Source organism: Octodon degus, unplaced genomic scaffold (genome assembly GCF_000260255.1).
Source record: "Octodon degus isolate 3935 unplaced genomic scaffold, OctDeg1.0 scaffold00228, whole genome shotgun sequence".
NCBI lineage: Eukaryota > Metazoa > Chordata > Mammalia > Rodentia > Octodontidae > Octodon > Octodon degus.
In genome coordinates this window covers 3,020,554-3,033,230 of record NW_004524804.1, presented here as the reverse complement: position 1 = coordinate 3,033,230, position 12,677 = coordinate 3,020,554, and the positions used below count along the sequence as shown (strand labels likewise).

The following is a 12,677-nucleotide window of genomic DNA, read 5'->3' as shown; positions in this document are numbered from 1 at the left end:
AAGCAAGCTGTTAGAGAAAAGAAAAAGATCACCTATAATAATCATGGCAGATTTCTCAACAAAATGCTCAAGTCAAGAATAGCTTATAGGAGTTGGGGAGATATCTCAGAAATCTAAGTGCCTGTCTGGCAAGCATAAGGGCCCAGGCTCATTCCATGTGGGCCCTGGAACCTTGGGCATGCCGTGCCAGCCACTGAAACTGGGCATGGTGGCACATGTGTGTATTCCCAGTTTGGGGAAGGCTGAGACAGGTAGATCACCCTGAATCTGGGCTGTGTAGGGAGACCCTGTACCAAATAAATAAATAAATAAATAAATAAATAAATAAATAAATTTTTAAAAATTTTAATAGAAGAATAGCTTGGGGCAAAGCATTTCTGGTCCAGAAAGAAAATGATTTCCAACCTAAATTGATGCACCCTGAAAAACTATCTTTCAAAATTAATGGAGAAGTAAGATACTTCCACAGTAAAGAACAACTGAAGAAATTCATGACCACCAACCCAACCCAACAAAAAGTACTGAAAGATATTCCACACAAACAAAAATGACCAAAATTCAAAGAACACTAGACAGAAATCATCAAGATAGATGGGCAAGCAATTAAGCAGAAAAGTAGGAAACCAACAGCAAGAAAATAACATGACAAACAAAGGCCAATACATATCAGTTATAACCATGAATATAAAAATCAAAAGAAACAGACTGGCAGAGTAGATCAAGAAACAAAACCCAAAAATACTCTGCATAGTAAAAACACATTTAACTCAAAAGGGAATTCATAGACTGAAAGTCACAGGATGAGAAACAATACTTCATGTAACAGAAACACAGAAAAAAAATACTTCACAAGGTAGCTAAAGTCTGTTTGCAGATGTGAACTTCAAACCAAGAATGAGCAAAAGAGATAAAGGAAATCATTACATGCTTGTTTGCAGAAAACTTCAAGAGGAAGAGCTGACAATTATAAATACATATGCACCAAATGTGAGGGTACCTAACTAGACAAGACAAATATTAATACACATGAAAAATGAAATAGGATATAACACAATCATAAGGAGCCTTAGCACCCCATTGTCACAAAGAAATAGATCAACTAGATAAAAAATTAGCAAAGAAGTAACAGAACACAACCATATTTGTAAAGAAACGGACTTAGTAGAATTTTACAGAGTGTTCTACCCAATGATATCAGAGTACACATTCTTCTCAGCTGCACATGGGATGTTTTCTAAAATAGACCATATGCTAGCACGTAGAGCATGCTTAAGTAAATTGAAAGCGATTGAAATTATCCCATGCATGCTATCTGACCATAGTGCAATGAAAACGGAAATTATAGGCAAAAGGAATCACAAACTCTCCAGACACATGGAAATTAAACAACACCCCCCTGAACAACTAACAGGTTAAAGATGATACCAAGGAAGAAATAATACAATATCTACAATTAAAAAATGCAAATACAAATTACCAGAACCTGTGGAACACAGTAAAAGTAGTCCTCAGTAGGAAATTTGTAAGTCCTCAGTAGGATTACTCACATTAGGAAAACAAAATGAGCACAAATAAACAACCTAATGTTTTGGGACCGCCAGATGGCTCAGCGGATTACAGCAGTTGCTTAGGCAGATGCAGTGACTGGGGTCCCATCACCAGCATGCCACGCCCACCCCGCCCCCAGTGCCTGCTGAGAGGGCAACTGAGCCTGGGCATAGCGGTGCGTGCCTGTGATCCCAGTGCTTGAGGCTGAAAACAGAAGGGTCATTATGAGTCCAATCTGTACAGTGATACTCTATAGACACTGTACTGAATACATTAAAAAAAATGAAAAACAACCTCATGTTTCACCTCAAGCTTCTAGAAAATGAAGAGCAAGGCAAGCCCAAAGCTCAAAGAAGGAAGGCAATTATAAAGATGGGGCAGAAATTAACACAACTGAGAGAAACCAGCACAAAGAATTAATGAATCAAACAGTTGGTTCTTCTGAAGAATAAGCAAATTTGCTAAACCCTTAGCCAACCTTATCTAAAAAAGGAAAGAAAAACTCAAAGTCATGCAATAAGGAATGAAAAGGTAGAAATCACTGAAGATACTGTGCAAATTCAGAAGATCATCAATACCTACTTTGAAAATCTTCACTCACACAAGATGGAAAACAGAAAAAAATGGACAGAATCCTAGAGACATATGAATTAACAAATCTGAATCAAGAAGATATTAAAATCCTCAATAACCAAATATCAGCCAAAAAAATTGAAAACATAATTAAAGACTTACCAACAAAGAAAAGCCCATGTCCTGGTAGCTTCAAGGCTGAATTTCACAAGAAATTTAGAGAGCATTTAATGCCAATACTCCTCAAACTCTTTAATGAAATAAAAAAGGAAGCAATTCTCATTAACACACTTCTATAGGCAAGTACTGTCCTGATATGAAAACAAGAGAAAGACCCAACAAAAAAAGAGAACCATGAGCCAGTCTCCTTAATGAACACAGATACAAAAATCCTCAAAAATACTAGCAAATAGAACACAGCAAATCTCCAAGAGGATTATACACCATGACCAACTGATATTCATCCAGGGATGTAGGGGTAAGTCAATGTATGTAAATCAATAAATGTAAAACACCATATCAACAGAGCCAAAAACAAAAATGACATGCTCATCTCAATAGATATAGAAGCTCTTATTAAAGTCCAAAACTCATTAATAATATTAAAAAACTATAGAAAATTGGAATAGTTGGCCTTTGCTGCAATCTGATAAAAAGCAATCTATGACAAGCCAATAGCCAACACCATGCTAAATAAACAAAATCTGAACTCTTTCACTGGAAAATCAGAAACAAGACAAAGATGTGCATTATCACAACTCCTATTCATTAAAGTTCAGGAAACATGAGCCAGAACAATTAGACAAGAGAAAAAAAATCAAAGGAGTAACAATAGAAAAGGAAGAAGTGAAATTGTCATTATTTGCAGCTGACATGATACTTTATATAGAAGACCCAAGACTCCACCAAAAGATTTCTAGGTTTAAATTCCAGTATCATATGGGATACAAAGTCAATACTCAGAAACCAATGGCAGTCCTGAACACAAAAAACTCAGTGAGAGAGAAATTAGGCAAAGCCATATCTTTCACAATAGCATCAAAATAGATGAACTACTGAGGAATCAATGTAAAAAAGAAAGGAAAAGATCTATATATTAAAAATTACAGCATTCTTTAAAAAAGAGATTGAAGGGGCCAGGGAGATAGTTCAGGGGAAGTAAGTGCTTCCCTGGCAAGCTCAAGGGCCTGAGTTCAATCCCCAGTTCCGCCAAAAAACAAACAAACAAGAAGAGATTGAAGAGGATTTCAGAAAATGGAAAGATATCCCTTGCTCACAGATGGGAAGAATCAAAATTGTGAAAATGTCCATGCTCCCAAAAGCGTTAGATAGATTCAGTGCAATCCCCGTCAAAATAATATTGGCATACCAAGGAAACATTCTTGAGATTCATCTGGAACCACAAGATCATAGAGCAGAAAAGGCAGTCCTGGACAACAAGGGCAAAGCAGGAGACGTCATAGTCTCTGAGCTGGTAAGATTCTGTAAAGCTACCATGATAAAAGCAACGCAGTACTGGCAAAAAGAAAACGACCTGAGGATCCGTGCAGCAGATTAGAAGATGCAGACACAACTATCAACACACCCAGCCCCTTTATCTCTGAAAAAGGTGCTGAGCATATTCGCTGGAAGAAAGATAGCCTCTTTAATAAATGGTGCTGGAAAAACTGGCTGAATTCACACACCTACAATATTTAAATGACAATGGAATACCCTTCTCTGAAACTGAACAGAAAAAGGGAGATATAAATGAAGGACCATTTTGTATCTGTATATACAAAATAGTTAGGATAGATTACAGCTACTTTCTCTTAATTCAGTAAGGGGAAGGATTTGCACTAAAAGTGTTTGGACAGGATATCATGTCTGCATCTTGTACTGTGAATAACTACTACAAAGACAACAATATGCAATGTATTAATTATTAAAACTGTCCTACTAATAGGTTTTGAAACTGTCTCATTGCTATTTGTTTCTCAATAAAATTAATTTTTAAAAACTGGCTTTCCACATGCTGAAGATGAAAATCAGCCACATGTCTATTACCATGCACTAAATGAAATCTACTGGAAGAGAGAGTAGGTAAAAATCTTTTTTTTTTTTGTATTTTAGGGGTCTTCAGGGTGCTCAGTCTCACTACTAGATCAGATGCACAGCAGTCTGCCTGTTTACAGCCTCCCAAGAACAGGGATTACAGGCGTGTGCCACCATGCCCAGTCTCAATTGCTGTCTCAGCATGCTCTGGGGTCAGGGCCGGCATGACAGGTCCGGGGATCGAACTCCTGGCCTCTGTGTCTGCTTGCAAGCACTTTAATCTGCGGAGCTATTTGGCCAGACCTAGGTAAAAATCTTGAAGACATAGAGGTAGGCAGACAATTCCTGAATGAAAAACAAACTGCATGGGAAAACTTCAAAGAATCAACAACTGACATCTCATCTTATTAAAACAGTTTTTCAGATCAAAAGAAATTACCAACAGAAAACCTATCAGTTGGGAAAAATGTTTCAGTTGACTGCCCCTAAGGCAGAGGACTTATCTAGAACATACAAAAACTTTTTAGAAGGCCAGGCCACTGGACAGTGAGATAGCTCAGTGGATGAGAGCACCTGCTTAGGCAAGCTTAGGCAAGCAAGGGACCACAGTGTGAGCCCTACCACCACATGCCATGCCAGCCTTGACCCTAGGGCAGGCTGAGCTGGACACACACACCCAAAATAAAGTCAGGCCCCCCAAATTCAAAGACGTCACCCAAAACTAAGCATCTGAGGTGTGTACATATTTCTTAGCTGAAAAAAATAGAAATGGTAAATAAATACATGGACAAATGTTCAGCATCATTAGTCATTCAAGAAATGAAAATTAGAGCAACACATCTCGCCCAAGAAGAATGGCTGTCATTAAGAAGTCATCAACAGCAACAGCAATGCTGGAGGGGCTGTGAAGAAAGGGCCTTCTCCACTGTTGGTGGGGGCAGACTGGCACAACCACTCCAGAAACCATGGCGAGTTCTCAGAAGCTAGGATGGGAGGTTACCTGTGACCCAGATTTGGGAGTTTTCCCAGAAGAATCGAAAACATCACACCGTAGCGATGTACGTGCACCCATGTTCACAGCAGCCCAATTTGTCACTCGGAAGCAACCTAAATGCCCATCGCCTGAGCAGTGGATAAAAAAAAATGAGACTGTCATATAATGAAATACTACTCAGCTAGAGACGTAGTCTTGAGGCTTTTATATGTAAATGGATCTAATTAAAAATCATATTCACCAATGAAGTAAATCAGACTCACAAGTGTGCACATCACATTGTCTCCCTCGTGTGAAAAACTGAAAGAATAAATGAGATCTGAAAGGTACACTAGTCATTGTGAAAGGGAAAGAAACTACTCAGAAAGGAAAGAATAATTGGGTTGCAGGGATGGAGAAAAGAAGGAAGGAATATATGATAACTAAAATAATTGTACTTCTATTTTCCGTTAATTGAAAGAATCAGTTGTACCGCATTTGGACTCAGGGCTTTGGGGCAGAACCTTGGCAGTGTCCAGGTGGTTAGTTCATTTGAAAGCAGGAAGAGCTTTGAAAAAAGCGCTAGACAGTGTGAGACAGACCCAAGAGAGAACCAGACACCGTGCTTCGACTTGCCTACGTTCATAAATTTCAGCGACAGTGTGGACGGTGATAGTTACCGAATGCACGTTAAATGGGCACTTACTGGTACGTGGTATGTTTCACTTGTACTCGTGTTTACCTGCAGGGTTCCTTGGCACAGATCAGCTTATTGAGCGAAAACACATTGATTGCTCTTTAATGGCTTATCTTTTGGGCATGGGATTTATATTCCTTTGTACATGATTATATTTACTGACAACTACTAAATTTTATTTTATAAAAATGATCTGAATTTTGTTTTGCTACTTCTGCTACTGTTCAGGAATAGTCTACATTAATATAATACTCTGGAAGTATAATGTATCATTAACTACTAGTGCTGATTAATATATTAACCTCATAAAGTATTAATGAAAATCATAATAAGCTACACTAAATCTGGTGTCTTTGATTTTGCGCATATATAAGATTGAAATAATTTCATGTGCTATCAGAGGAAATATATATATTATGTAGAAACACCAGTGAAAGTATGTTTGTGTACACTTACTTCCAAATTAAGATAGATAGTTCAGAATACGCAAGTTCAGTACTAACCACCAGGAACATATTAATAAAAGGAAGTCTGACCAGTTCAGTCAGCAAATATTTATGTGCACCCCTTGCTGCAATCTTCCACGGATGCGCAGATAGTCCTATTAAGTTTAAAGAAAGTTTGCAGGGAAAGTTTCACTTTTGCACTCAGTTGCCTTTCACCTTACAGATACTCTCAGCAGCTCAGCACTTTGGGGGACAGTCGCTTGGCACTAGCACTGCAAGGCTGTGCATCTTGCCGAGAGCACTGCGGCCGCCAAATGATGTAAGATGTCATTACGCGGGCGACACGGGACTGATCCGACCGGCGCAGCTAGAAAAAGAAGCTCTGCAGGCGCGGGCCAGAGAGGCTGGCTGCCGCGCTGGCCTGAGCACGCGCAGAAAGAGCAGGCGCGGGCAGGCAGGGTAGGCGCGGGGGGCTGCGCGGAAGGCCCCGGCCCGCATCCCAGCCCCAGCCACCTTCTGGGCTGCTCTTGCACTACTGCACGCACAAAAGTGAATTTGTGAAGCAGCGAGGTGAATTCCTGAAATGCCACAAACCTACATCTGTAATGGGAAAAGAACTAGGAGTCTGATTTAAATTATTACACTGATACTTTTCTAAGACCTTAAATTAATTTATTTTTAACTATAGAAATAGAACCTCAAAAATAGTCATAAAACTAATACATGAGTTTTCTATGAAGAAAGATTTTTAGCAAATATAGTTTAGGAAAATATATATTCTTCCAAATCTGCTGGTTTACTGAAAACCTTTATGTAAAGCCCCACAAAATTAAAATTTTATTTCACCCAGTGAACTCTAAAAATAAGAGAACAAGTTTAATTTTTGGCAATTACTTTATTCCTTAACATCTACATAAGTGGGTAAGGAACCAAAATAATCTACATGTTAAAGAGCTTATAGTTCCATTTAAAGTTATTTAAAAACACATGAGACATTTATTAAATTAGAGTCCGCTGAATTGAGATTAAGAAGAATTAGAATGTTTGCGTAATATCACAAGTGGGCTTGGGAGGGCCACGAAGTCCGAGGAGATGGCTCTAATGGCGTCACACAGCTTCACAAACTGGTCTCCTGCTAGAGATGTACGGGGCTCTAGGTTTTCGTTGTAAAACTGTCTGACAGTTTCATCTTGAACTTCTGCGTGTGCTTTGCTTCTTAAGGTCTGGGAATCGGGAACATGTTCTACGTTTTTTATGAAGATGGGATCAAAGTGATACAGCCCAAAGAGTGTGAGTTTCAGCGGCACATCAAGCCCAGCGAGAAGCTCCTCGGCCTTCAGGTAGGTGCTGAGCCTCCAGGTCCCTTCCTGGCTTCGAGGCGCAATGTTGCTAAGTGGAGCTGCCTTGTGGAAATCCAGAGAATCTGTGCACATGTGAAGCTGGTGTTAGAAAGGACATGGCGCTCCTGGGATAGAGTGTTAGCCCAGGAAGGTTTCATGTGTGAGAAGGAAAGCAGAGTAGCATCCTGGAGAGCTAGCTTGACGTTCCAAAGTGCCATGAACTCACTCAGCAGGCAATGGAGCCTCCTCAGCTAACCTCTCCATTTAAAAGGATGTCCGCTTTGTTGCGGTCACTGCTGTAGAAATGACGGTAACACGCAATACTTCACATTGCACCGCACAGAGCCCTGGCCCCCTCTCACTCCTGGGACACAGACTGGCGCAGCAGCTCGCCCCATAGCTGCGCACTGGGAGGAAACCTGCGGAGCAAGGGGGCTGCCAGAAGTCACGCCAGGCGCCTGGACTCCTGCGGGGCGAGGAGAGTTTGTCTGATGTCTTTAAATAAGGAGAAGCATTTAATCGAACATGGCCATTGTGTGAAATGAGTAGAATCACTTTTAATTAAAGGTATTTCTCTTAAGCTAAATTGCTAAGTAGAATTACCAATATTTTTGATAGTTATAGTTTTACTACAGTATAAGAACATTTTAAACTACACACTTAATCTTATTTTCTTTTATAATTCTATTTTATAAAATTAAATCCATTTTCATAAGGTGTATTTTGAACACAGATTTTGAGGGGCAGGGGAGACAGCTCAGTAGCCCAAGTACCTACCTGGGATGTTCGAGGTCCGGGCTCAATCCCTGGTACCACATGCCGTGCCAGCCACTGAGACCAGGCCTGGTGACACATGCCTATAATCCCAGCACTGGAGAGGCTGAGCTAGGAGGATCAGTATGAGTCCAAGTTCCGTAGTGAGACCATACATGTAAGTAAAACCAATTTAAAAAAAAAACATTATTTTTTTTTGTTTCTGCTAAACCAAGGGAATTAAATTTATATTGGATTCATATTTACACAAAAAACATATGGCTCATGTAGAAATCTGGTTTCAAAATTATTTAAATCACAGCATAATCATTTTATTTCAGGGTGTTTCTTTATGACCACTACAAAAGTTTGAGTTAACTGACACAGAATGTTAAACTTCAGCAGCTGATAATACCTTAGCTATATCATAGAACTTGAAACTTTTCATTGCCAGTACAGTACTAAGAAGTCCACGAGAAAATGAAGTCAGTTTTCTTACCACAAAACTATCACATCACAAATCTGGTATGCAAGCTTAAAGACAAAGAATCTTCTTCCTGGATTGTGTGGAATTCAAGAGTATCCACTAATGTTTCAATGCTATGTGACACAGTTTTTAAAGAAGGAGCTTTTCTAAAACAATTCTGAAGGCCATCAGTGGGTTCATCCAGCCACTAGGACTCAGAAGCTCAACAAGAAGAACTGAGTCTCACAGTTCTGTGACATGTCTGAGCATCAGGAATATGAACTTTGCTTAGCTGGATTTCTATGTTTAAAATGTTGAAATACTGGCACCCTTCCAAAGCTGCAAATGTAAAACCACATAGAGCTGTGTGCAGAGCCTTTATCTATTCAGAAGTCTGAGAATGGTGCCAGATGATTATGCAAATCGGGACAAAGGATGAAGACACAACACATGCAAATGCATAGTATACAGAAAGAACTATATGAACTCTAATTTTCCATAAAAACAGCAAATGACGCAAAGTTGGAAATGGTGGCAGTCTACACGTTTGGCTTCAACCAGGGAATCCTGACCCACAGACGCTGTCCTTGGTGAGGCAGCCATAACTGGTTGCTAAGAATTACACAAAATTCCTCATCATTAAATTGAATCATCACATCAAATTTCCCAAATCACTTTCTGAAAAGTAAACAAAATCAGTAAGAAACAGCTTTCAACTTTTCAGTATCAAAGAACTGTCAAACAATTTGCGTTTTTAATTTCTGACATTTTTATTGCTCTGGATTTTGAAATTAAATAAATTTCAGCTGATACAGGGTTGGTACAGCAGGCTCAGGGATGGAACTCTGGGCCCCTGAGTCTGCTTGCAGGCACTTTAACTACTGAGCTATTTGGCTGACCAAATCTTTAAATCTTTAAATAAGACCTTTATTCTTCATATTACTTCCTTTTATCCATTCAAAAACTTTAATGAATGCCCTGTATGTGCCAGTCATAGGGCTAACTAGTAGTTATATAGCTTAAAATATTTCTACTCTTGTGGAGCTTACAGTGTAATAGGAAAATGTAAAACAAACTATTATACAAATCATAATTTGCTTCTCATTGTCATAAATTCTTCATTTGTTGATTTAGAATTTATTTTTAAAAATGCTTTTCTCTCTATTTAAAAAAGAGTTAATAGCATACAGATTTTCTTTTGAACTATAAAAAGAAACCCTATTCTCATTTGCAAGGAGAGTTTCTGCATCAATATTTGGCTTTTGACAAAATTAAAATAGCTACTGATGCTGTACTTACATATTAGAGGTTTAGTAGCATACCAGATTTTAGAAGTATTTGAGATTTTATTTTATAATCAAACTTGAAGATTACTTCCTATAAGTGAAAAGTCCTTTTAATTGTTCAATAAATATATTTTAAAGGCCTTACTTGTGTATGTATTAGTCTGTTTTCTGCTGGTATAATGGAGCACCAAACACTGCATAATTTCTAAACAATGGGACTTCCTTTGGTTTTTGTTTCTAGAAGTTAGGAAATCTAAAAGCATGACCCTGGCATCTTGTGAGGGACTGTGTGTCATGTCCTAACATGGTGGAAGGACAAGGGAGCATGCAGAAACAGAAAAGGTGTGTGTGGATACAAGTTTTCCTTTGATCAGGAGCCTACACTCTCAATAATTAACCCACTCCCACCATAATCATGAGTTATGACGGTGATGCTCCTGTAACCTAATCGCTTCTTAAAAGCATCAATACTTAATACCACAATGGGAATTGAATTTCAGCCTGAGTTCTGGAGGAGGCTTTCAAACTACAGTAGCTCTATAAGGGATGTATATGTCTGCAGAGTGCAAAGTGGGTTCACAACCGTAGTATAAGACAGTCTATAAGAATATACTGGAGGGATTGAAAATGACAGAGTAAAGGCCAACAGCAAAATAAAGTCTTTCTGGGACTTTGAAATCCTGCCTGGAAGACAACAATTTAGTGAAGAGAAAAACAAAAGTAGAGCTCTGGGAATCAAGAAAGAACCAATAGGAAAACTAGAAAGTATAGACAGAGACTAAAAAGAACATAATGGTGAGACAAGAACAGAACGTGTTTGAACACCAAGTTTGGTTCCCAGGAGGTCCTGTCTTCAAACACAAAGGAAGGCCAGAGAGTTTGGCAGCCCAGCAAGGAGCAAGGGGCTGGCAGTACAGTCTTGAAAAAAGCCCTTGGTGTCTGTAAATTTTCAAATGCAGTGTAGAGTTTTATTCTGAAAGTCACTCCTTCCATATGGCAGGCTACAGATGGAGGAGAAATGTACCACAGTATCTGTCTTACTTGGGAGATCTATAATAAGAAGCCATTTTGGGAAGGGGTTTGCTGTTGAAGACTGAGCTGCTCTGGAGAAGCAGAACCCATAGAATAACTATATACTTCAGGGACTTTGCGGTCTCTGCCATGGCAACTAGGTGTGAGTTAGCTACAGGAGATAGTTGTGAAGAAGGGGCAGGCTCATGGCAGAACCTCTGAGGAGTTTAAGCAGTGGCGAGGCCAAGTTGTGAAGGACGTGGCAGCCCCACCCTCTGCTGTGAGAAGCCAGGCTGGTAATATGGCTTTCTGAAGTGGCTGGGTCTGAAGATACTGAGAATGGATTCATCACACCATTTGGTTCCCCCTCACTCTCTACTTGCAGGTCATACATGAGTGATCTGCTCACTTTTTCCATTTGCCAGTGTGATCAAGAATATGCTTCAGTGTGGACAACTGCCACATCCTGGGGTGTACAGATGGAGGGTCCTCTGAGGCGGGCAGCATCTCTAAAGCCCAAAGGCTATGAACAATTCTTTGGATTCTTTGGATTCACAGACGGGCACAAACCCTTGGAACTGCTGGAGTGAACACAACTTTGGGATAGACAACACTTCACTGGCTGACCACATGTAATGGGGAAGGTGGGTTTGGACTCACCATTCAGAAGTGGAGAGTGGGCATGGAGAAAAATTAGGCCTAGTTATGTCTCATAATTCCTCAATCATAGCTGGTGGATACCAATACCATAGGTCCTGAAAAAAATGCACTCAATCAAACACTCAGGGGACTTTTTTGAACTCATTTATTTCTTTTTCCCTATTTTTGTTGGAGGTGGGGTGGGGTGGTGGTTATCTTTTGTTCTTTTGTTTGTAATCATTTTATTTTCTTTTTCTTATTTGTGTTTTCTCCTTTTTTGGAGGGTACAATAAGTGTTTTAAGATGAGGTCTTTTTGTATGATTCAGGCTGGCCTTGAATTCATGGCTATCCTCTTTCCTCAGTTTTTTGAGTGCTGGGGTCACAGGCATGTGCCACCACACTTATCCTTATTTATTTATTTTTTTTACTTTTACATGATTCTATTGGCCTTCTTTTGTTCTTTAGTTGAACTTTGTCTGTTTTCTCATCTTTCTTTTGTTCTTAAAATTTAACTTCTTTCATTTCCTCTTCCCCACCCAGCATGTGAGTGAGACCGCCTGGGGCCCTCTGGATCCTCGTTCCAGGCAGTACCCAGGCTCAGTGTGTGAGTGGACCACCCAGGGCCCTGTTGACCCTCATTCCAGCCAGTACACAGGCCCAGAATGTGAATACAACCACCCAGGGTCCTCTGCATCCTCACTCCAGCCAGCGTGCACGCCCAGCCTATGAGTGGGACTGCCTGGGGCCCTCTGGATCCTCCTTCCAGCCAGTACCCAGGCCCAGCATGTGAGTGAGACCACCTGTCAGTCTACAGGATCCTCATTCCAGCCAGCTCTCAGGCCAGGTTTGTGTGTGGACCTTCCTCCATCAAACAGGCCCAGTGTAGAACCCTGTGGCAGAACTTCCTGCA

General features: G+C 40.0%; 1 protein-coding gene across 1 annotated transcript in view; it reads left to right on the top strand.

The window, feature by feature from the left end:
- Fstl5 (follistatin like 5) overlaps positions 1-12,677 on the top strand; it is a gene marked incomplete at its 5' end in the record, with an annotated part of 578,391 nt that overhangs the window by 474,910 nt on the left and 90,804 nt on the right. The window contains one exon of the mRNA XM_023705749.1: positions 7,493-7,611. Coding sequence (XP_023561517.1) covers positions 7,493-7,611 — 119 coding nt within the window. The remainder of the gene's footprint in view (positions 1-7,492; positions 7,612-12,677) is intronic.